Source organism: Morchella sextelata (assembly GCF_020137385.1).
Source record: "Morchella sextelata strain SCLS chromosome Unknown scls_28, whole genome shotgun sequence".
In the NCBI taxonomy this organism is placed as follows: Eukaryota; Fungi; Ascomycota; class Pezizomycetes; order Pezizales; family Morchellaceae; genus Morchella; species Morchella sextelata.
Window position 1 is genome coordinate 380,586 of NW_025408643.1, and position 25,255 is coordinate 405,840.

Sequence of the window (25,255 nt, forward strand, 5' to 3'; positions counted from 1 at the left end):
AGCAGCACAGCGAGAGGGATCTAAAAACAGGGTTTGTCTAGCTGGACGTAGGCCTCCTCCTATATTTCCACCACCCTCGATCTCCTAATATCTGATACACCTCTTGCGCGTGTTAAAGATGTCTGTCGGTACTTACAGGTACAGCCACTCAGCAAAAGTGTTCGTAATGTCAGTGCGCAGTGTGGCGCACCCGTGGCGTTGATGTTATTAATGGAGAGCTTCAAGCTAACGAAAAAATATGCAATGTAGTTTGCGACTACATATCAAAAGAAGATATGTCATTGATCTTATTCTTCACTGATTCCGGGCTCCACTGGTCACTGGGAAAGTTTTCTCTTGGGGGGGGGGGGGGGTTCTTGACGGTTACATATAGAGAAATGTCTCACTCTGGAATCGGAATCACAAACACTGTTGCAGAGTGGCTGTATGTATAGGCGTCGCACGTACTCAACGGAGCACTCACTCTGCAGGTACGTATTGCGGGTTGCCACAAGTAAGCGAACAACCAAGGTTTGTATGGCACCTGGTGCAACTTCGAACATTTGTTTCTCCACAACAACATATGTGCAAGGATATAAAAGCAAAAAGAGAATCTTAGACATGGATTCCCCGGTCGTAGTGATGGCATCTACGGCTAAAATGTCATTTCGAGAGTCCGACTTTGCAATTTTGGTGTTGTTGTTGGACGGTTTGTATGGTTACTCTCTCCATGCTCGCCTACTTGTGGTAAGGAGCAATACCTACACTGGGGGGGGGGGTCCGCTGTAGCAGGCAACACCGAAATAGTAGCGCCCAAATACATGCAACGCCGCCAATAGTCCAATCCGCCTGCAGTCAACCACAGTCCGCCTGTGCCAAGCCAGTCTGGTCTGTACTTGGACGGACTGCATGGACTGCAGTCGACTGCAGTTTTTCAGCCAAGCCAGTCCGTCCCAACAGGGGACGGACTGTCGGACTATGGACTGCATAATGTCCCAAAATAGTTTAGTGGTATTGTTTATTATGATGTTTATGGTAATTAAATAGATTTCCATCCTCATGAAGGTGAAAGAATATAATATAGAACTATTCTGGTATTAATTTAGTTCTCTTTGACTGTGATGATACATATTGTCTATGAGCTCCAGGTTGAGGCCGCCTCAACCTAGCAAGAACGCGACTTAGGTAACGCCCCAATCCAGCCCTGAGGGTCAATCATGCAATCCATAGTCAGACCGCAGGCAGACTGTGGACTAGTGCAAGGTAAGTAGACTGCACGATTCAGTCCCGTCTAGCCCGAGACTGGACGGTTGAGCGTATTGAATACATGTAGTCTGTTAGATCGGAGCACCAGAGCTAACCACTTTCGTAACACTACTAATGCGCACGAACCTGCCGAGTGATCATTTCTGCTTCCAGAGGTGGCTAGTGTTGTGGGGCGCGAATCCGTCATGGGTATCCGGGGGTGGAGTTGGGTGGGGGATGAAGATGCGTCTTTCTTCTGGGGTGTTGTGTGTAGTGGGATGGGTTTGGTCGAGTTCTGGGGGGTCGGTTGGGTGGGGGCGAGAGTAGGATTTTCGAGTTCAAGGGTTGGGAGGATAGACATAAGGATAGACCGTAAGGATTGAGTCGAGTAATATATACCAATAGAGGTAAACATTTAACAATTTCAATGCGAGATACGTGGGCTTGTTTAAATTGAAAAAAGTACAGAGCTTGAGAAATATTCTTCATATGGATTACAAATTTTGGAACCGCAACTCTACATCCCCACCACCAATGAACGATAACTTCAAAAGCCAAAGTGGACTGTACAGTGCCTCTCAGGAGCAAAAGCGCAGTAGAAAAGAATCAATTCAATATGAATAGTAGTTCCTAAAAGACATCACATCAGTCATATTAGTAGTTCATGGCCGTGCCAGCCGGCCGCCGCTTCATGTCAAAACGCCCCGATGCACTAGAGCTCATTCTGCCCCATCAGCTGCTGGTATAGGTCGCCAGCATCGTCTTTCTTGGCTGCTTTCTTCGCCTTGTACTGCTGGACAACAGCGATGGACTCCCGGATAATGGCCTGGAGACGGATAGTGTGAGAAGGATGGTTATGCAAGGATTGACAAGAGCCGGGGAGAGCGCCAACCTTGAACATGCCGATACTGTTCATCAATGGGAAGATAGACCCTAGATCCCCGATATTGGTGGGGACGCTTCGCACTGCGCCCCGTGATAAAAGAAATAAGCCGCCAGGGAGCCCAGTCATGCGCAGGATTTGCATATTGAGGCCTGTGTGAGCAGACACGGGTCAGTGAATGTATACAATAGATAAGATTTCTTGGCGTTTACCTTCGTTCAGCATTCCAACAACTTGCAAATCCTTGATCGCTTCCTCGTCGCGATCAACGAGCATGTGGAGACGTCGTAGCATGGAATGCATTCCAGTGACCAATTTAGTGCTATCAGACACGTATTTCTTCGCTGGCAGACTCTCCTCGTTCTCGATACTCCTCGACACCTCTATCGCAGCGTACTCGATCGGGGCAAAGTCTCTGGCCGTGTGAATGATGGCATCGTAGCGCAAGTTGTTGTTGCCAATGAGTTTGAGGGCAAAGCATTTGATTTCCTTTCTAAAAGGCGGCATAAGTTTCATAGTTAGGCATGCAAGCCGATTTGGATCGGTTTACATACCGTTGCACGACCACACCATCGAGGCCAAGGAGGCAGTGATCAATGAGAGGAGCCCAAATGTTGGAGTCGAACCAGCCTTCCCGAAAGTTGCAGCATGAATCCAAGTTGCCGTAGCAGCCAAAGAGCGCGAGCCTGTGCTCAATTAGTAAGAGTGGGCGGAAAACAGAGCGCGGAATTAACATACATTGCTTGGATAACAAAGTTAACCCATGTAGCATCGAAATGTCTTGTACGGTCATACGCCACGTCCGGTAGCCTGCAGGGAACCATTTCGAGAATTGTTTGGTACTCTTCAGCTGTCTTTGCCTGCATTTGGGGGGTCAGTCCTGTCAAGCTTGATTGGAATTTCGTTCACTTGCCTTGGCAAACCGATTGACTGAGTAGGCAAAGTGCCCATCAGGTGATGGTAAGGCTTTCATCCGGTCCCGCAGCTCTGCAAACTCTTTGTCCAAAAACCACCCAGTCACCTCAGGATCGTTAAGATCAATTATCCACGAAAGAATAGGACTGTCTTTAGTCAACCAGGCAGACCCATTCTGGTAGTGATCGGTCACGGCGTTATGAATTATGGTTTTTACCAACTCATCCTGATCGGACGATGGATGCTGCTTGTAGGTAGACTCAAAAAGTTTAAATGCCCCATCGAGTGAACTTTCATCCATGACCTGTTCCACCGGTTAGCTAAAGAGTGATTGACACATTGACTGCTGATCGATACAACTTACATCGTCCGGGGAATTTTTGCTCTTTGGACGTTTAGTGTCAGCAGAGCCTCCAGATCTACCATCTCCAACGGCATTATCAAGTGGCCTCTTCGGCGTCTTACTAGTTTCAATATGACCGATATGGACATCATTGCCAGCATTGATGGCATTGATGAACGACCCTTTGTTTTTGAAAATGGTAATTTTCGGTTTTTTCCCATCTTTCCCTCCGGTGCCCGAGTTTTCGGGAGCGAGCCATTGCCGGGCACGATCCTTTTCCTATCGCACAGAACAAAGTCACGTTAGCAACCCCCAAGCCGGGGCCGAGATGGACGACCTAGAAAGCCGCCCGATCTGCAGCCCAGTTCCACCAGCGTTTGGAGTTTTTCAAGCTAGTAGCCTGTCCGTCGGTTTCAACTTGTAATCGCACAGTCGGTTTTCAATCACAAGCTAGTAACTTGCACCGTTGGATCCACAAGCAAACAACTTGCGCACTAAGCACGGCTAGTAACCGTGCCTGTGTCTCCAGAGCTGGCAGCGGGGGAATAGTGGGGAGAATGATACATACGCTGCGTCGCTTGTATTTCTCGCGGAGGATCTGTGCCTTGGCACGGCGGTCCTCGCTTTCGGCCGGGTCGTTGGCGATCGATTCCAGCGACCGTACCCATCTGGACAACGCGACGTCGTGCTCGTAATCGCCTAGCTTTCGACACCACTCGAGGTACTCGATCAGGTCCCAGGTGTTTTGCGGATGCTGCGAGAAGTATTTGATATTTTCGGAAGGAGGAGGCGGTGATGGTGGAGTAGCCATTGTGCTGTGGATGATGCGATGCACTGCCAGCAGGGGTGGTGATGGGTGAGATTGGTGTTGAGGTGAGGTTGGTCGATGGAGGTGGCTGGGCGCGATTGCTAAGCGAACATAATGCCAAGACATCAACCTTGGAAGCAGATCACATGACCAAGACACTTCTGAACATAAACTCTCAAGCACCCTCATGAACGACAACATAAATTACATGTAGCTAGATTTATATAAGAAGTGTCTTTAGATTTCTCAGAACTCGATTAACGCAGTAGGTAGTTCAGCTCGATCTACATACTGCGCACCACAATAGGTTCTTCCAAAGAAATCTATATATATACTTCATCAATTAACAATGATAATCCAAGGCTCCTTGATAGAACGCTTAACGTTTAAGCTTCTCGATGAACGGTACATCTCGAGTCCGAGGTTGCTAGAGTGGTTACTCAACCATGCCTCTGGAGATAATCGAGTGTGTGCCAATGACTGGTAACATTTGCGTAGTAGGCCGGGGTATGGCCATCACTATCCCTGATGTTGATTATATCGCCTCCATACTTCAATAAAACCTTGACCATCTCAATCTGCCCCCAGGAAGCCGCTTCATACAATTTGGTACAGCGATTCACAGGCATTTGGCGAATACACCCATTTGGCGAATTTGTATGTAGCAACCAGCCAGCAACCAGTCAAACTGCGAGTTTGACTAAGATATCCTGATTCTTATTGGCCGTGACCCCTGTTCGTCAAATGGGTGTATTCGCCAAATGCCTGTGAATCGCTGTATAGCCCTTTACATTCGGTCCACGCCGGTTTGTCTTCGATCAATCTTCCGCTGGAATTATTGCCCCCCTTTCTATTAGGAGCTCGACAATCCCGGGGGTATGTGTGAGGTACAACGCAGTCTGTCCTGTTTCATACATCTCCTCCTCAGTATCCGCACCTGCATCAAGTAGCGATTTTACCACTTTTGCATGGCCCCGCTTGGCCGCAATCTGAAGAACCGTCATACCGCCAATTCTCGGTAGTTGTAAAACCCCCGGCCAACTCTCAAGCAAGCATTCGACGGCTTGAACATGTCCACTCGCAGCGCAGCGGCAATATTTAGGGCCGACCTGAAAAAGGAGTGTTATTTGTTCTCAGAGTCTTCTCTAAAACTAACTGGAAAACCTGAACATGTCCAGCCTCAGCGGCAGCCTCTAATGCAGTTCTTTTCTCTGGACCTAAAACAAACGTGTCTGCATCGTTTTCGAGTAGCACTTGCACGGCCTTATAGTGTCCGTTGGCCGCGGCACAATGCAAAACTGAACTCATATCAGGCGAGATGTAATCGATATCAGCTCCGTGTCTCAACAAAGATTCAATCACGTTGTGGTGTCCACCGCTTGCTGCAATGTGTAACAAAGCTCCTTTACCAGGATCTGTCTCTAGCAGCTCTGCTCCGTTTCGAAACAGCAACTCTACTAGTTGAGCGTAGCCTTGGACAACTGCGGAGTGTAGAACCTTAGTATTGACCACCGCACCATTCTTCAATAAGAGCTCGAAGATAACCGTATTTCCAGTTGCAGCGGCAATTTCTAGTGCCCGCCCAGTTTTAGTGTAGCATGCCTCAGGATCGACCTTGTGTTGAAGGAGGATTGACACTGTTGATCCTCTTGAACGATAGCCTGGTGCAAACATGGAGCCGCTTCATTTACACCTAGTAACCCACTTTCAAGAAGTTGGCGCAGGGTAAATGTGTCTTGTCGGGGCATAGAGGCCTAGGGAATCGAGTATGTTGCGGTAGAGCCATCTATCACGTGCGATTAGTGGGTTCCGCGGAGGTTACGTTCTCAGGCCTTTCATCTTAAGTTCACCTTTCGACATGTCTTTATCGGATCGGCTAAACCTCTTCAAGTGACTCACAATACTGGTGTATACGGAATGACCACGGTGACACAGCTTCACCATGTCTGAATGATCTCCCTCTGTAGGTAATGGTTTTTCCATCTGGTCTGGAAGCTGCAGCATAGCTGATTCATCATTGACCGCCTTAAAGTACTCGCCATTTCTCGACCATCGCCCATCCTCCTACATACCCAATTTACATTAGGAACCGAAATTAACGCTAAGCCTATAGGACTAGTGTCTTCTAACTTACCTTTTTCAACTTCCTTGTCTGCTTAGTGTCATAGAAAGACACAATCTTGATCCTATTACAGTACTCTATGAACCTACTAAGCTCCTCCTTGAGTTCATCAGAATTCCTGTCGATCGAGTCAAGAAGCTCTCTCCGTGGCGAGTCTTCATCCAGCATAGATTTGATGTCATCTATGATCAAGCCACGATGAGTGGTACCGAGGAATATGGTGGCATAGGTTTCTGGGAGAAGGGAACTGGAAAATAGGTCATTATTTCTCTCCCGAGCTCGAATAAGGGACTGAAGTACGACGTGTCAGCATCCTTCATGTCGCCGTGAATTTAATGGCTCATGCTGTTGTACCTGGACAATGACAATTCCACCAAAGCTATGCCCGATGAAGATAATAGGTCTTTTCATCTCCTACGTTGATAGCGATCTTGACATTAACTCCATATCTAAGAACCTCTCAATACGGTTAGAAAAACATACCATCTCCGATTCTCTAACCTTCGCCAGTTCTTCGAGCAAACCTCGCGAAAAATCGAGCACCGTATGGGTTGCTTTACGCTGCAGATCCTGCGAATTTCCAACCTTCTAAGCTACATGGTCTAGTTGACGTGATTGGCTGCCCATGAAGATGCACTCGTACACGATCCTTGGTAGTAAACAATCGAGTCGGATAGCTGGATACATCAGGCGTGGACGAGGGGATAGGGTATACAGATCATTCCAGAAATAGTTTGCATGATCTTTGATTTGTGTGCCTTCTGCTTCATGGTGTGCATACATATACATGTATGTTTGCACATACATTCTTTCAAAGCCAAGAGTCATCCGAGCACATGATTTAGACCTCGAGCTCGAGTCAGCAGCAAACGATAATTATAAGTCCGTGTGGGTGCCAGGCAACTACTTGAAGGTTTAGCCACGTGCGCATATATCAATAGATAACCGCATTTCATGAGGCTTTGTGGATACCAGGGTACATAACTCCGGGCGTCAGAACTACATGTAGTCTAGTCGATAGAAGTCCTTTCTCATAGCATCATAGGATATCACTCGCGATGCACGAAATTTTTACCATCCTGCGCCTTTCGAGATGTAGGAAAGAGATAATCCCAATAGGCTAACCTTTCCCTGTAGTGATCTTTTCCTTATTTTGGTGGTGGAATCCAAGCGGGGTGGTGTTGCCGTACACGTTAGTGATGGATACATGCAGACGCAACTAGTATAGGGCCGTTCAATAACGTACCACCATCGTTCCCGGCGCGCGAGGTTATAGCTATATAGATATTATTATCGGTATTTGTAAGGATCTGCTAAATAGCCCTATCTAGGCTATCGTATATGTGATTATATGTAGTTGCGTACCGGTACCCTCGCTATAGAGATTAGAAGCAGTATTCAATCTACGGCTACAGACGCGCGCGCGAGCTACCTCCAGAAAAATGACACTGCCGATTTTCCGCCACCGGCGCTGGCTGAAGCCCGACTCATAGTTTCTCTGCCAGCAAGCGCACAAGTTGTGCGTGTAAGGCAAGAAGCTGGGTGAGCTTCTAGAGGCCTGTATGATCAGTGCACTGCGACATTGGAGCTACGGGAAAAAAAAGGGAAACCAGTGTTTGCATGTGGGGGTGGGGGGCGCTGGGTAGGTATCTAGATTATCGAAACAGACTGAATCATGAAACCGGAAGTGTAAGAGATTAATCCTGTTTTCACTTCTATTCTTATTTCTCCCATTTTTTTTTTACAGGCTGAATGACATGGAGAAGCTTCTCTCAAATACAATTGTGTATTGAATAGTAAATATATATTTTACTACGCGAGCACGGATAATGGGGTGATGTACTACTCCGACGATTTCTCTGAATATGACACCCAGCGGATTGGAAAGAATTGCATCCAGTCCTACTTTTTTCCGAGGGGTTTCGGTCATGCGGCGCGGGTTTGTGGATCATGGACCATTCTATAGATCTATGTATGAACGCATCAAGGTGAAGAGATTTTAATTTCGCGCCCCCGATACAGATACCTGCGTATCGAAATAGCACTGTAAATTCGATTGAAGAGACAAAAGGTCTATTAAGACCTAGAGACGTTTTTCAAACACAACAATGTCATGTAGACTTGTAGACGTTGATGTTGGCCATGGGTTGAGTTCTCACCTCCAGTCTTCTTGGCAGTCACGTGGGTTTCTCTTGGCACAGCAACGACAAAATACTAAGGTCAACGTCGGGTGTGTCGAGTAGCTGTTGCGAGGAGTTACAAGTAGCTTGGATTAAGCAAAAACTATTAATTACACATGTACTTTTATGTAAATTACTGGTTGCTGGAAGGGGCTGAAGTAGATGCGATACTTCCTAAAATACATGTAATATAATGACTGGAATAAAGATCAAAGAAAAGTAGAGTAGAGTCAATTCCTTCTGGGGCGAGCTAGCTAGAGCTAGCGCGCATAGTAAACCTAAAAGCACAAGAAAGAGAGGTAGGTCTATTAGAACAGAGTCAAGAGACGGAGCTAGAGAAAGTAGACGTGCTGGAGGAAGAGTCAATAATCACAAGCCCCTGGGAACCCCCGGTAATCACTGGTAAAGCTAGTAGTTAGAGCCTGCATGATTGATCGAAACGAAGTATGACATTTGCAATGTAGTATATTTAATAAGTAAATGCCTGAAGGTTTATCTTATTATGTAAATGTGCGTCGGTTTTTTGTGGCTACATACATAGTACTTGTTTCTAGCAAGATAGAAAATATCTACTCTTTGGACATGCAATTGGCTCCGGAGGAGTGTCATATTTGGACTAGAGGTATTGAGTTCTGGTTTCGAGTATTACAACAAAATAATGTTAGTATTGACTGCAGACCATGTGTGTACATGTACCTAAATAAACAGGGTAGCTCATAGATAGGGTTTCTTATGGAACCAGGTGCTGTAATAATCAACCGGGTCTTTATTCACTACACTGGACGAGTGACAATCTATGAATATAATTGCGGAATATCTAGCAAGATTTTATTTATACCAATATCGGAATATTAAAAGAAATAATAAAACGGCTGTTTCAGATTCATTTTGACTTTTTGACGCATAAACATCCTTGATATTGACCCAGCTTTAGTAAAGACGACAAACAGCTTTGCTTTTATTTTCGACTATCTTAAGATTCACAGGATGATTTCCTCCAGATAATGCGGCCCTAAGGCAGAAAATAACTCGGATAGAACAAGCCAGTCTACCATATCACATTCAAACCATTATCTAATTCTAAAATTGAAACAAAAGAAAAATCCCTGTATAATTCTGACAGTATATCCTCACACATTTAAACCCTCCGTCGAGCTATGGACACGTCCGTACGAGGTCTAGCGTTCCTGAAGAAGTTAAGGATGCCGGACCATTTTGGAATTAGTGAGAGAGCAAATATCAAAGTCGCTCCAGTCCACTTTCTAAGGAACCTCCAAAGCTTCTTGCCTGTGGACAGATGACGAGTCACGGTGGTGGTTGGCGTTTCTTCTGGAAGTGACAACAGTTCCTGGATGCTGCTCAAGACTTTGTTCTCCATATGTTCCTCTAGACTTTCTTCGGCAAGGGCTTCAACGACCTCTCCTAGATCAGGTGTATCTGGATTATAATTATCATCGTTGTCCTCCACTGGGAATAGGTGATGGAAGATTTTGTCGATAATTGAGTCGGCGCAGGCGGGACTGGATGAGGCATTATAGATGGCCTCATAAATGTGAGACTTGGTGGTAAATTGGGCACTGCCCAGGGAAGCCATTCTTCCAGCGTAGTACTTGCGATAAGCATCAAGTTCCTCTGGGGAGTTTTCACGCTCGGCCTCGGGGTAGCCGTACATGAGGGGGTCCCAATCGCGTGTAAGCCATGCAGGATATGAGCGACACCCGATCCATTGAGGGACGGTTTGAACATTGTCCCAGTCGATTATTGCGGTAAGAGTCCCATCCTCAGCTACGAGAAAATTTTGGCCGCCAAAGTCGGGGTGGGTAAGCACGAAGGATTCATTTTCCGTCATTGAACGTGAAAGAGGAAGACTTTCAACCATCATTCTGAGCAACCGGTTCATACCAATTGCGAATGAATCGTCCTCAATGATTTGGGCGTCAAGTAAAGAGGTTAAGTATTCACGTGAGCTATCGAATGGTCCAACGCTTTTGAAGATAGCACCATTGTGATCTGCCTCTTGCTGCCTAATCTCTTCCTCTTGCTCGATATTGAGTGGGCCGATTTTAGGCGAAGAAACCAAATGTGATCGAGTATCTCCTTCAAATTCCAGGCATCCAATTTTGTTGAATTTAAACTGTGTGAGCTGTGACATTGCGCTGGCAACGGTGTCCAAAATTCTATGCCTGCGCTCTTCCAGCGGGGTTGGGCCACTCTCATCCCACCAGGTCTGACACACGGGGGTTCCATCATTGAACTGCATGATGGTGTAAGGGGACGCGATCTCATTTTCGGTTGTGGAGTCAAAGCTAATGATATCTGGGATGGGGATCGTGGTGTATTTGCGAATGAAATGCATGGTCATGATCTCAGACTGTAGTCGACGACTCCCAGGGTCTTTCAAGGGGAGCCGCAAAACCCACTTGATGCCATCGTTAAAGTCCAGAACGTGAATCAAATTGTAAGATCCGCATAGGGGAGGAGAGACTAGAGTGCAGACTGTACCGGCAGAAGGTGCTGTGGACCATTCCCGATGAGTACGAAGGGCCAAGGCAATGATGGATTCTGGCTGGATTCTGGTAAGTAGAGAATCAAACTTGGCGAGAGCACAATCAGGTCCGGCGGATTCGCTAGATCCAGAAGAAGAGGAGGATGAGGATGACGGGGATGACAATGGGGGGGTTTCATTCAGTTCAATGACGGAAGCTTTAATTGTGACTTTGTTAGCCCATTTGAGAAAGAATGAAGAGGGGAAATAAGACAAGGAAACTCACAAGGGGGCGAGACAGGAGCCGGTGGAGGACGAATGGGAATGAGAGAGGAATTATAAGTGACCAAATCACCCTTCCCATTCCTATGACCAAAGAGAGGGGTGATCTCTGTCGCCGTGCACGCGGAAGACATTGAAGGATATATTGGTCCTGCTCTTAAAGAAGAACGGGGATGTATATAGGTTTTTATTGTATTTTTTATGCAGAAGGACACTGGGAGAGGTAGTTGTGGAAAAAATGGTTGTGGGATTTTAAAGTCTTAGTGGTGGTTGTGATGGCTTTGATGAGGATGGTAAAGGAAGAAGAGAACGAGAGGTGGGATGTAGTGTGGTGTGGTATATGTATAAAGCCAACTTCAATGTTCGCACGCAAGCTTGGCAAAAATCAAGAGAGCAGAAGTCGAGAGCAGGAAGAGGATACACCAAATGGTTAGACGTGTGTGTGTAGCTATATCCTGTAGGGTTGAGTGCAAATTAAAAGCTGCAGACGCCAATAAAATTCAAAATACAAAGATTCTTGCGGAGGGCGCCCCAGGCATTCAAATGCACACACACCAGTGCATGTAGGTACATGTTAGCGTTGGATGCAAAACCAAAACCTACGTACGAACAGACTAGACCCCAACCTTAAGCTCATATGTAATTATGTGTATGTAGTTGCGTGTATTTGAAAAAGGATATCAGCACTGTATTTAGCACGATTTGTTTACATTTGAGTACATGTATTCCCCATACAATCCAATGAGAAAAGGGCACATGAATAAATGAGCACTACATGTATGTATGTATATACACGTAATACACGTACATACACCGGTACAGGAAATGAGGATAAAACTGATACCGCAGTAGTACAGTACTCATGTAAGATCTATAGACTATGCCCCTTTATGCTCATATTTTAATAAAGTACATGTAGGTATGAAATACATATATTTGTATGTAGTGTAACCGTAGTCTTACGGCATTGCCAAAGCTTTAAAGACGGGAATGGAGACCTTACTTAATTATCCACGTTTCTGTCGCTATAGTTATAAGCGCTTTTAATTTGGTTCATACGTGTACATACATGTACACCCGCAGGAAAAAAGTGAGGAAACAACGAGTAGCGTGACAATGAGTGCGTCTAACTTGACATCCCCGCACCCGCAATACAGCCCCGCGAGTATTCCCTAGCCATGCCTTTTGACAAGTCCGGAAAGCGAAGGGAGGCTACTCTGAATGAAAACATAAAAGTTATTGAAGCCCAAGCTAGGGAAGAGTGGGAAAGGCTAGATTGGGAAAATGTATATAAAATCATTGACAGCATACCAAAGAGAATTGCAGCAGTAGTAAAGAACAAGGGAAGTCATAAAAAGTGGTAAATATAGTTCAGAGGCCATAGTATCTATTCTGTATCTCATTGTGTAGTCATATTACTTCTATTAATTTCCATTTTCACTTTTTCATTGGGGTTCGGATTGGTTGCACTCGTTGTTTCCTCACTTTTTTCCTGCGGGTGTACATACATGTAGTTTTGTGTCGCGTGCAGTATTCATATGTTTTGGTCGGGATATAGAGTGGTTTTAGTCGGGTTAAATTATTACTATATATACATGCATGTTAGTCACTTGTGGGTATTACGGGCCCGCGGGGTCAACAAAACGTATGCTCATTGACGTTAGAATTGGTAGCAAGATTACATGTATATACATGGTATGCTGGAGAACAGCAATTACATATAAATCTATGGTATTGTACTTGGGTTTGAATTTATCTGCAGTTGACTTTATTGTCGTGCTTCCGCGTGACTCTACCTCTATGGTCCATATCTGAGGGAGAAGAAAAAAAAAGATATTTTGTCTTCAAATCTTATCCTCGTTCCGTAGAGAGCTTGAGTGCAGGTAATGAAGCTAGAGAAAAAATTACCTGCAGTAGCTGTCTTAGCAATTGATTCGGGCTCTAAGGGTCATGTATGCCCAAAGAACAAACTATGTTGCTAGCAGAACAAATCAAAAGGTATAGACCAGCGTAGTTGCGCAAAGAGGTATTCTGGGTGCAAAATCAAAGGTGGCGATTCCACGTACTCGAAAGCTCTATTTCGTCAAAAACCAATATTACGGATCTCAATCCGGTTAGCTAGTCAGTTGGGTGCAAACCTAAAGCTGGCGAGCTCAAGGTCCTGCAAGTGGAATAGATGCGTAATGAAACGGCGTGTATCCTATTGAACCTGGAAGTTAGACCTGTAGTAATATTCTATGAATTGTACTTCGAAATCGGTACTGGGAGCTATTTAAGCTTAACCTTCCTAATCGCTTTCTGTTCCACATTAACCTACGAACGTCACACTACATATACTGGACGAATAACAATTATACAACTAAAACAAATACACAAACACTTCATTTACAATGCCGGGCTCCCCTAACAAGAGGCTCCATCACTGGTAACTACATCCACCCACTATCTTTTAGAGTATAATTATAGGAGTTCTAGCATTATTATTTAGGATTACTATTAACATCACTCTCCTTTATCTAGCCCTGGATGCAGCAAAACAATAAATCTCACAGTTTGTGAGAGGAAGGGCCATGTCGTCAGATGCCCATTTCACCCTACAAAATACCTCAAACCAGGCACCGAATGCCCGAAATGCAAAGTCATCCGCGAAACCGCCGAAAGGAAGGAGAGGCAGCAAAGGATCGACGAGGCAAATGGAGTAACAGTGGAGGTCAAGAAGGCAAAACTAGCGGCCAGGAAGTACGGAAAATGGTAGAGACGATGCCTTAGGTTCGATTGGACGGGAGAAAGGAAATAGATGAGGAGAAAGGGAGGCCGAAAACGAGGGCAATGAGTCGTATCAACCTTCCAGCTGCCATTTTTTGGTTTTATTTCATGTCTTGATCTTTGTTGTACCATCCTCCCATTCGAGATAGAGGCTATAATTATAACTTTAAGAATTATACACAGCTGTACAGTCTTTACTTTAAATTCTTGTTTTAAGTTTTTAAACCTTTTTCATGTTCGTCATCTTTCTTCTCGATCTCTGATATTTCTTGGGGTATAAATCAAACCCTTCTCGTAGTCCTTTCTTGGAGTTATCAACCTACTAGCGCTGGGTAACGAATCGGGTAACGAATCGTTTTTACCACGTAACGTTTGTGTGGGATGAATGCTTGGGGTACATACACGTAGTGACCTAATGAAGAAACATACTTTTAGTGTTGATCAAACCGTCAGGAAAACATACGAAATCTCACTTTATTGCGGACATCTGAAGATTTACAGGATGAGATTGCTGCAGAAAATGTGGATGTAACGAAGAAGAAAAGAAAAAAGTAGACACAAATGAATGGTTAATTGTGTATATCATATCACATCTATACTACTTGGTAATCTTGAAGTTTAAATAACAGAAAACCTTCCGCATGATTCTGACCATAACCCGCCTTCTTTTTTTGAAACCTCAATTAAACCATAGACACGTTTGTTTTGACACGAGGCCCCCGCAGAAAGTTGAAGAAGCCAGGCCATTTCTTGATTGCTGAGGACACACCGGCAGGAAGAATAGATGCGCAGTAAGAGAAGAGTAGTGTGGCTCCGGTCCACTTTCCAATGAACTGCCGGATCTTTGCAGCCTTGGAAATTGTGTGAATCACCGAGATGGTTGAGATGTCTTCTGGAAGCGAGAGCAAATCTTGCATTTTAGAGATTATTTTTTGCTCGACCTTTTTGCTCAGACCGTCGCCAGCCAGCGCTTGAGTAACCTTCCACAAACCTGGAACCTCATCGTCGTCCTCTTCTTCGTTGTCGTCCTCCTCCTCGGAATCATCCTCAACCTCCTCGTTCTTGTCTTTTTTGGAATCGTTTTCGTCATCGTCGTTCGCATCATCGCCGTCTTGACTATCATCCTCATCGGTATCATCCTCACTTTCGTCATCGGAAGATTCTTGAGCCTCCTCCGGAAACATGTGGTGAAAGAACTTGTCTACAATCTCATAGATACAAAGTGGACTAGATGCAGCAATGGCGATAGACTCGTAGAGATGAGATTTGGTAGTAAACCTGGCACTACCCAAAGAGGCCATCTTTTCCGCGTAGTATTTGCGATATGCTTCGAGCTTTTCTGGAGAATCTTCGGATACGCAATTCGGATTGCCATAGCCGTACATTATGGGGTCCCAGTCTCGGGTGAGCCATGCTGGATACGAACGACATCCGATCCATAAAGGGGAAGTGTGGACGTTATCCCAATCAATAACAGCGGTCAGGGTTCCGTCCTCAGATACAAGAAAATTCTGGCCACCAAAGTCTGGGTGAGCGATCTCGAATGATTCTTCGCCTTTATCAGGCTGTGAAAGCGGGAGACATTTGATCATCATTCTAAGTAATTTGTGCATTCCAATTGAGTAAGGACTTTCTGGAGAACCCTGTCCGTCCAACAAAGCGGTAAGGTATTCTTGCGAATTGGTAAACGGGCCAATCATTTTGAATAGAGGGCCAGTATCCACTCCTTCTCTGCGCTGGGCCATTTCGTTCTGTTCGTCGATTGTGCTTATCGGGCCTGTATTTGGGGTGAGGAATAAATCTGATCGTGGGTCATCATCAAATTGAAGAGATCCAATTCTGTTGAAGCTAAAATCCTTCAGCTGGGACATGGCACCAGCGAGTGTGTCCAAGATCCTGTGACGTCGCTCCTCGAGCGGAGTTTTTCCAGTCTCATCGAACCATATTCTAGAAACAGGAGTGCCCTCAACAAATTCCATCATGAAATAAGGCCATCCAATCTCATTTTCGGTTGTGCCATCAAAGCTAATAATGTCAGGAATGGGAATAGTGGTGTTTTGGCGGATGAAACGCATCGTCTTCACCTCCGATTCCAGTTGACGCCCATCGGTAGGGAATCCTTCCGGGCCTTCCATAGGAATTCGAAGGATCCATTTGGTTCCGTCCGAAAACTTCAAGACATGAAGCAAGTTGAAGGATCCACAGAGAGGTGGAGAAACAAGATCACAAGTAACCCGGTCGTATGAAGGTGATGCAGAACGTTCATGATAAATGCGAACTCCCATGGAGATGATGGATTCAGGTTTGATCTTAGCAAGTAGTGACGCAAAATGAGCCAAAGGATCCTCAGACTCGGAGGAACCAGTGCTGGTGGAAGATGAAGCACGCGAGATTACCGGAGCAGCAGTAAATGCATTTACTTCAACATCTAAGTCTATAAGAGTGATTTGATTAGTTGAGATAAGAACGATACAAGGGGAAGAGATAGAAAGGAGAGCAAACAAAGGCAGGCAAGCGAGAGACGAATAACCTACTTTCTTGTGGAATAGAACGAGAGAGAGCGGAAGGGGGAGGCAAGGTGTACATGGCCGCGTCATGTGACATATCGGCCATGAGGGGGGTGCTCTCGTTTATGGACGAGGAACACATTAGAAGGAGATATCTTTCTGTTTAATTGATGTCTGTAGAACCGAGGTCTATATTTAAGTTTATCTCTTCGTTCCTTCGCGGGGCGGTAGTGAACTTCTTTAAGAAAAATAAATGCTAAGGTGCGTGGGAGTAGATAGTTAGCTTTTGTGGTGTTTGTAGTTACAGAGAAGAGAAGTAAGTTCAGTAGGGCGAGGGTGTGGTGTGGTGTGGTATTTAAGCATGTACATGTACATGTACTTTGTACTGCACGTATGTACACACACATATAAGCTGCAAACTTTGTTGCACGCTGCGGCTTGGCAAAATATATATAAAAACGAAAGTTGGAAAAGAACTAACCTGATTGAGAATAGGGGAGGGAGGAAGAAGAGTCTCAAAGATATGAGTGAAGATTGAGGTAGAATCGGAGTATATAGAAGGAAGTAAAGGCGAAGAGTAGGCTGCAGTGCTGGTTGTTTTTAATTTTCCGTAGGTTTGCCCTTGGCCGATATTGTTGTGTGAAAGTGAGTGAAAGGTAATCTCACTGCTGCAAGCTCAGTGGTATATATAATCATGCAGAGTGAGAGTGCAAAAGCTAATATCACTGCCAGAAAATTGCTGTAGCTGGTATAGGTGCGTGAAGGTGCAAAAGCTAATCTTACTGCCGCAAGAAGATAAATACCGCAAAATCACCACGATATGCTACTGTCCGGACGTCCTCTTATAGAACCCTGGCCCTAGGATGCTTCTCTAAAAAAGTTTGTTTTCCTTGGGGGATGGGTTTTGACCAGGAATCGCATGAGTGTCTTGGGGAATTACATTAAGCTCCTGGCCGTTTATGGATATTTATAGATGATGAAATACTTAAATCTTAGTTTGAACTTACTATGCTTTACAAAAGGCGTGAAGTGTATAGTCTAATGTAATATATGTCCTGCATTGTACAATTTTAATTTTAGTGATAGTTACTATTGGTCTCGGAACGCCCAGAGTTGCCTATGCTGCCTAGCTATAGATACTCGTATTTACATTTACTCCCATGACGTTAACGTGTTGAGCGCAAAATTAAAAACGGCTGGCATCGAACATTTTGCACCTGTCCAAATCATTCAATGGGACTCACGCCTTTTAATTTTAGACCGCGTTTATAAAAAGCGTTCTACACGCATGACTTCTCTCACTCTCTATCCACAACAACAAAAAGATTTCAGCAGTAACAAGTTAAAAAAGTTTACTTTTCCCCAACAACCTTCAAAGTACAAATAGCTTTAGCCATTGACAATGCACCATTGGTAAGTATTTCTCTCTAATATTGATGTTTGTCTAGGCATATATATGGTCCCACTACTTACACATTCTCACTAGTCCTACCTGCCATAAAGCCTTCGATAGGTCCCGCTGCCCGAAAAAGGGTCATGCCGTCCAGTGTCCTATACATCCAGAAGTTTATAGCGCCCCCGGCAACGAATGCGCAACCTGCAAGGTTATTCGTCAAGCGGAGGATCGTGAGGCGAAGGAGCAAACGAAGAAAGAGAAGAAAGATAAGAAGAAAAAGGTTACCTAAATTGCCTGATCATCCCTGAGAAGATATGCGCCTATTACCTGCGAGGGTGTAGGTATCGTCCGAGGTCACAGGCAAATAGAAGGATCGAAACCTGGGAATAAAGGATAGGGATGGGGGGCCAAAGAGAGGAGTTGAGGATCTTATCAACTTTTTTAGCTTTCATTTTTATTTCATTTCATGTCTTTATCTTCTTTTGTACCGTTTTATTATCTGGGGGGAGTTAAAAACTTCTGAATTCTAACCAGTCTTTACTTTACTTTCTTCTTGTTTTTGGCTCTTACTTTTTCTTCATCTTCGTCATGTTTCTTCTCGATCTCTGGTATTGCTTGGGGTGTAAACCCTTCTTGTAGTCTTTTCTTGGAGTTAATATGATGTATTCATTCTTCCTATATTTTTCCTTCTTTCAACGTTTCTCGCCATGGTTGCTCTTGTTTTTTCGTTCTCTTGTCGCCGGTTCTTATGCCTTCCTGTTCGATTTTTCCCTTCTTCTTCGATCGTGACTGTCGCCCAAGGTCCTCTCATCACATGTCCGGCAACCAACTACCACCGATATCCGCACAACAGGATAAAGCTGGTCGATTACATTGAGCCAAATATATCCTTCCGGCAACTTACGACAACCAGCAAGAGTATTGAAGTGTTCACGTGTTGAGCAAAGGTATGCTCCCCAAATGTTTTGCGCATTCTTGTAGTTGATGGCCAGCTGCCGCAGATTGACGTTCAAATCCGTCTACAAGTAAGTTTTTCCTAATAACATGTAGCTTGCTCCTCGACACATGTACAAGTACATGGGGCTAGGTTCCCCATACACTAGTACTGGCGTCCTACTAATTGAACATCTAAGAAATAGATGGAGAATAGAGACCCTCTTCCTCCCGCCAGCTTCATCTCCAACTTTGAAACGTAGTGGTAGGTGTGAGTTGTCCTGCTGACGTCGCTCCCAGTTGGTTGAACAATAATTTCTGATTCCACAAGTTGCTTCCTACAGCTAATCGAAGATCAATGCGAATACTAAGCCCGATTCTCACTGGCAAGCAAACGGATGAATAACCGACTGAGTCCTACTACATGTAGTTTCCATACTCTCGTCCAAACCGTAATCGGAAAGTCTATTTCTAATTCTACAAATGCTGTTGCCTGGGTGCATCTGTGGGCTATGTGTATAGGATACCCGATTTCCAGTTCACTGGAAGGGATGAATAGAAGTACACTCGATCTCTCCGCCTGCTTGCCAGAGTAACATACTATGCCTCCTTCCCAGTTTACTCAAACGGATGAATAGAAATACAGCCTTGATCCTTCTTCCTTGCTATACTAACATCTCAGGAATTCACTCTCATTCTACGATGCGGAAAGCCTCAGAGCCTTTGCTTTCACCCCCTAAACTGACCGTTACAAAACACGGTGACTTTGTCTTTCTGGTGATGGGGGGCGAGGGGCATTGTAAGGAGGTTGAAAATAGGAAATCGGGTGAACTTCGTTTCCCCGCCGCTGTCTGACACTGTGATAGATTGCTGTGGTAGCTTTGTGGGCGATGCTGATCAGCTGAGGTACATCCACCGAGAACCTTTTAATACAAATGGGTCTGAAAGGCCGCGGCAGCGAAGATTTACGCTCCCTTCTACGTGTCTGAGGCCAGAGCCACATTGATAAGACCGAATTAGAGAGGGAGAGCGGGAAGAGGGTATAATAACTACTGGCCAATGTGGGAAGAAGAAACAAATCATAATCACAGCGCTCATACTTGAGATTTTTTCCATTTCCAACCTTTACCACACAAATCTGTAAAGATAATTCTCTCCAACTAAGGGTCACCTTTTTCATGACTTGCTACATGATCCTTTGTGCACAGGCTGATTCGTATAATCGACCTTGAATCTCTTCAAGTTCAATGGCATCTCAGATTGGCCTTCTTATTTTCCGGGAAATTGAGTGACTTGCATTATGGACAAGAGCAAGCAGTAAATTGCTTTCTTTTCCTCCCCCTCCATCATCCCTTCTGCTTCATCTGTACGATCTCTTTCCTTTATTGACACTTGTAGACATGGTGTGTCAAACCTCCCTGAAACACACTGGATGTACAGCATCTCTGCCAGCCCGCTTGAACGGCCAGCTATAGCTCGCGGCAACCCTTCATTGCTTGGGGTACCGGCAGATGTAGTTGACTTTGGCACATCTTCGTAGGGAGAACCAGTCCGCGCCCAGCGATAGAGTGGGATCGACAGCGAAGTAAGAATATGCGAGAGTTAATGCTTTGTCCATTCTAGGAACTCAAAGATACCCCCAAACGGTAGATCTGCTCGAATACAGCAGACCGTAGAACCCATCATCACAATTTGTCTATAGGCTGGATTCTGCAAATTGGTATTCCCGAAAAAAAATCAATCGCTCACTACTTGATGAGCAATCAGCAGGTTTCACGCGTAAAAACCAGATGGTAGAGTATTCCACACCCAACCCAGCTGAGACACGTGGCTATATATATATCTCTTCTACAGTCGACTAATCAAAGCAGGTCTTTATGTGAGTAGTTTCAGCATACCTTAGGGACAAAACCCAGTCGTCAAAAGAAGAGAAAGAGGGTGCCATCATCATGGTTCAGTACTCTTTAGATTAACGGCGAACATGGGATTAGTGGCCAAGAGAGATTGCAAAACAGCAGTTCTATTGCAACATTTCAAAACCAATTGACCGGGCGCCCTGCTACAACTACCCAAACCAAATTGGCCACAATTACCAAAAGTTGAACTACCCGGAATTATTTGAGTCCATATTAGAATCTGGGATAATGCAAGTATTGGGAATCAGAGAGATTATATCCTGAGTTTTTCTGGCGTGGTTCTGTTGTAAGGAGACGCTATCCCATATGGGGTTTGGTTACAGCACTGTGTCCGCTTGATTTTGCAAACTCACAATACCTTTAAGATAGCCGTTTCTCATCGCTTCGGGAGGTTATTCGCTATTGAGACGGCTATATCATCAATCCTAAAGTCCTAGAGAGTCTAGTATATGTTGCGTTCTAGCAACGATATTAGATAACTCAAGATTGTGGGGTATTAACGGTACCGGTAGTCCAAAAGGAAAAAGAAAAGAGAAATCCTTTCAGTCATAAGTTGTGTAGCTATATCCATCATTTTGAAACCCTTTTTGGCCTGAAAAATATTCCCAGGCATAAATATCGTAGAAGCCCATATAAGTGGCCAGTTATGGCAACCTCACCAGTTGACATTTCATCCCATCTTAGACTTATAATGATCACCGTATCTTGCACCATTCGGGCTTCTCGAGGATGATGTATATCTATAGGTACTTCGAAGACTACTTCTTTATTATAATGTTCAAGCTGCCCTCACTAACAAATACCGCGTCCTAGGCATTCAGGCTCTCCGATCAGTCGATATCACCAGAGAGAAGCGAACAGTTCAGAGGAGGAGGAATAGAGGTGCCTCACATGAAGCCTCACCGAAATGGCAGTATCGATACAGAGAGTAGCGATTGTAAAACCTTCATTCGGAGTTTAGCAGAGAACATAGAACTGTATGTCGTGTCCCTCAGCTCCCGGCAAATCATACACTGTGGCGAGAAATAACTGAACATCCCAAAACGAGGGCTGACTATCTTTGGTGAGTGGGGAGGGGAGAAAAGTATTCCACATCATACACATGCGCGGAAAATGCGACTCCGGAGGACCATAAGGGGCGTAGCGAAGAAGTTATCTCGCCTCAACACCAAAGATCTACCATCACCATCGCCACCACTGCACACGCCGTTAAAAGCAGTAAGGAGCCGCTGCCGAAAGGTACGCTTTACTAGAGATAGTGAGTGTGGGTGAAAGAATTACTTCCCATGAGCGAGAATGAGGCGGAGGTACACATACTGCAGAATCTCCTGAACATCTTCATTCCCGGAGGAGGACGAGGAGGAGGGGAGGGGAGTCAGATCAAGTGTTCGAAACCGGCTGCTGGTTCTATAATCGGCGAGCATTGGGCTACTATCTTCCTGTAATATGCTATAGGTTCTTTTCTGCATTTACTAATGAGCAGTACTCCCTGCTATTTGTGGCCCTTGCCCATTACCGCGGTCCAGGGTGGCCTTTCGGGGTCTCGATACCGATACCGAACAAGTCTCGACAGTATTCATTCATTGACGATAAGGGCAACACTGACTTCCCACTTGGAGAGATAAGCGATGAGAACAGTGGGGGTGATAGAGCAGGAGGTTAATAAAGAATGAAGCGAAAGGCAGCCCCGGGGGGGGGGGGATTGATCCTGACTGAGCTCAATGGACCTACATATACATCCCGTGCACGTGTCCATCACCACTTGATACCAGAGCCCGCTACCCGTTGAAGAGCTGGGCCTGGACTCAGAGACGAAGCAGGTCTCTCTCGAGAAGGGGAGACTCGGCTGTGGGGAGGTGTCCGCTCGGGCATGAGGCTAGATAAACTGGCGGGAGGAACCAAGAGGCTTAATTAAAGATCAGGGATCAGCAGCAAACCATGATTACAAGCGCTAGCGAAGACCACAGACGTTCTCTGCACTTTTCATGATGTATATACCTCTCTCGTAGACATTCGGTACGGTGTTACGGTGCGCATACACGTAGTTGGAGTTGGATAGAGGAGCAGGAAGAGTACATTCATTATATCATTTTTGTACTTACATTTACCGACATAAAGTCTTGAGGGTCGACATACATACGCAGGCAGCTCGGACATGGGTACGTACTATATCGGCCGGGACATGCAACTTAATACACACACAAATCGTGTACTTCTCTCTCCAGATCTGGCTGGGTGTAGTTTTTTTGCACACTTATTCTTGGCATTTCCTGAGCTGGGGGCTTGAGGCATTGGCATAATTACGTAGGCGATGGGGCTTCAAAGGGGTCCTGGAAGACCTTTGTTTCTGTTTTTCAAACACAGCGGTGGTTATATGAAGGAAATGGCGTGAAGAGTTTGATGGCAAAATTTTTAAAAGCAACAGCTCCCAGGTCTGCAAACAATCAATGAGATACAAATCAATCAATCAACAGCTCGCAGGGAATCGCAGTTCGTGAATTATCAATCTGGCAATCGCAGTCGATCACTCCCTGCAAGAGGCTCGAGTGATTCATCATGACTCACAATATCAGGGTTAGGGGTCGTCACTGCACGGACCGAAATTAGAAAACACCAAATTTGACTATACTAGTGTCTAGATTATATCTCACCTTTGATTTAATTTTCACGAAACTCAGGTTAGGCATAGTTCACGATAGATAAACCCACGTAAAACTCAGACAATAATATTCAGTCTCTAGTTGGACCACCGAGATTAATACAGGTTTATATGATGGAGTGCGTTTATTTTGAGGTGTTTGTATAACCTAAATTTTCTGTTAAGCTAAGAATAATGAGGCTATGGTCTCTTGAATATTCTTACCTCGAGAAGTGACTAATGTGTGGAAGAAGGGGACATCCTCAACTCTCATCGGCGACTGGATCCTCATATTTCTCCCTTTAATCTTGTCTTCCAAGCCCTAACATCGTGTAATAATGGTTTATCTGTCTCTGGTCAGTTACGCGCCTTCAATACTTTGCATCATGACTTCTTTTCTCGTCCAATAGGAGTCTAACCTTCGATATTTCCCCCTTTTCTACCGTTTTCCCTCGTAAAGTACGAATGTATCGCAATAGGTGTTATTCTTATTCCCCATGGCCGCTCAATTACGCATTTGCGCGACCAGCTTCAAGGCATGATTCCTCTCGGTTAGATCGATGAGAGGGCCGGTTTCTCTTCCATTATACCTCTCGAAGATTTCATCCTCGTTGCCTTGGAAAACAACTCGGCTGAATTCAAGAATATGATGACAAGAAACGATTTCATCATTTTCTGTATGATTAGCCCAAGCATACCCCAATGATCAAGTGCACTACTTAGTTCCGAGTTTGGAATAAGTTCTGCCACCTTAAATCCAACTACAGCAACTCCGGATAGTGACTTGATTGCCCGGTTCCACTTTCGGTAAGACGCTGGCCCTTTATGGAGACGGATCCAACAAAGTACAAGGTGAAGAATGAACTCCAGGGTCTCGCAAAGCACAGTAATTGCAATTACAGCTTTGGGTTTGTTGATATTCCCTGGGTAACAGACGAAGACCTCAACAAAAAAAGAGGTCAGGAATAATGGAAGAGCCACCAACAGGAATTCCCAGCCTCTCATTTCTGAAATGAATCGCTTCTGGTAGGGGTCGTGCCAAACGACATAGTTTAGTGCCTGGACCTTCTGTTCATCGTGTGGAAAATTGGATCAACATCGCGATACAGTTGAGCCTTTGCAATAGGATTGCCGGTTTCGCGATATGTGTCAAACGCTTTAATTGCGTCTAGCGGATGCGTATTCGTCAATTAGGGTTCGGGTTACGTCGAACAGGCGGTTCTCGTTGCGAATCCATGCCTGGGTAGTTATATTTCGAGGGTTCAGTTGGAGCGGCTGGATGCGGCAAGATGTGACTTCTGATGAGAGAATAACCCGCAGAGTATGTTGTTAGTCGACTGAACAGTGGTTATGATAGGCCGGTTGCAAAAGACGGATATGAAGATATGGGATTCGTGGCCGGAACTGATCACTAACCGTTTCTCACAACACCTGAGGATCGATGGTGGCTGTTCTTTCTGGCTTTAAGAAACGGCTTGCTAGGGATGGAGCGTAAGCGGGGTATTGGGTTAGAGGTAAGCCACATAAGAGGCAGGGGGAACAGTCATGAGAGGAGAGCTCAAGGAGGACGTAGATCACACACCGTGGGAGCATACTCACAGCGAGGAACATATATCGATTATACGATAAAAGTGAGAGCTTGGCCATTGTATGTCGATAAAGATCCCCAGGGGACGTCAGCGTAATAGAGCCGGCATCCACGATCACTTATAAGCACGTGTTGATATTGCTGGCGGCACTGGCTGATGAAGATGAGAGACCTCTCAAAGGTTGAGATGGATTCACAAGGAGAGAAGGGAACGGATATTTGAATTTAGACAGATTTATGTTCATGTGATCTATCAAATGAGAGCTTTG

At 45.0% G+C, this 25,255-nt stretch overlaps 6 protein-coding genes across 6 annotated transcripts; 2 read left to right on the forward strand and 4 right to left on the reverse strand.

Moving 5' to 3' along the window:
• Window positions 1-1,936: 1,936 nt before the first annotated feature.
• H6S33_008793 (uncharacterized protein) lies at window positions 1,937-4,176 on the reverse strand (the record flags this gene model as incomplete). Its single annotated transcript, XM_044840254.1, has 7 exons — window positions 1,937-2,259; window positions 2,320-2,600; window positions 2,662-2,793; window positions 2,846-2,967; window positions 3,021-3,326; window positions 3,387-3,644; window positions 3,934-4,176. 7 exons carry the CDS (start codon window positions 4,174-4,176, stop codon window positions 1,937-1,939), a joined length of 1,665 nt encoding a protein of 554 aa, XP_044687649.1.
• An 815-nt stretch (window positions 4,177-4,991) lies between these two features.
• Window positions 4,992-6,781, reverse strand: H6S33_008794 (uncharacterized protein; the record flags this gene model as incomplete). Its single annotated transcript, XM_044840255.1, has 6 exons — window positions 4,992-5,282; window positions 5,338-5,854; window positions 5,996-6,237; window positions 6,308-6,586; window positions 6,650-6,709; window positions 6,779-6,781. The coding sequence occupies 6 exons, from the start codon at window positions 6,779-6,781 to the stop codon at window positions 4,992-4,994; spliced, it is 1,392 nt and encodes a 463-aa protein (XP_044687650.1).
• Window positions 6,782-9,613: 2,832 nt separating this feature from the next.
• On the reverse strand, window positions 9,614-11,376 carry H6S33_008795 (uncharacterized protein; the record flags this gene model as incomplete). Its single annotated transcript, XM_044840256.1, has 2 exons — window positions 9,614-11,178; window positions 11,247-11,376. 2 exons carry the CDS (start codon window positions 11,374-11,376, stop codon window positions 9,614-9,616), a joined length of 1,695 nt encoding a protein of 564 aa, XP_044687651.1.
• Window positions 11,377-13,632: 2,256 nt separating this feature from the next.
• On the forward strand, window positions 13,633-13,997 carry H6S33_008796 (uncharacterized protein; the record flags this gene model as incomplete). Its single annotated transcript, XM_044840257.1, has 2 exons — window positions 13,633-13,667; window positions 13,763-13,997. 2 exons carry the CDS (start codon window positions 13,633-13,635, stop codon window positions 13,995-13,997), a joined length of 270 nt encoding a protein of 89 aa, XP_044687652.1.
• Window positions 13,998-14,691: 694 nt separating this feature from the next.
• H6S33_008797 (uncharacterized protein) lies at window positions 14,692-16,657 on the reverse strand (the record flags this gene model as incomplete). The annotated part of the gene is made up of 3 exons (XM_044840258.1): window positions 14,692-16,317; window positions 16,405-16,442; window positions 16,543-16,657. 3 exons carry the CDS (start codon window positions 16,655-16,657, stop codon window positions 14,692-14,694), a joined length of 1,779 nt encoding a protein of 592 aa, XP_044687653.1.
• A 1,260-nt stretch (window positions 16,658-17,917) lies between these two features.
• On the forward strand, window positions 17,918-19,250 carry H6S33_008798 (uncharacterized protein; the record flags this gene model as incomplete). Its single annotated transcript, XM_044840259.1, has 6 exons — window positions 17,918-17,928; window positions 18,002-18,191; window positions 18,839-18,858; window positions 18,913-18,936; window positions 19,051-19,109; window positions 19,189-19,250. 6 exons carry the CDS (start codon window positions 17,918-17,920, stop codon window positions 19,248-19,250), a joined length of 366 nt encoding a protein of 121 aa, XP_044687654.1.
• Between the last annotated feature and the right edge of the window lie 6,005 nt (window positions 19,251-25,255).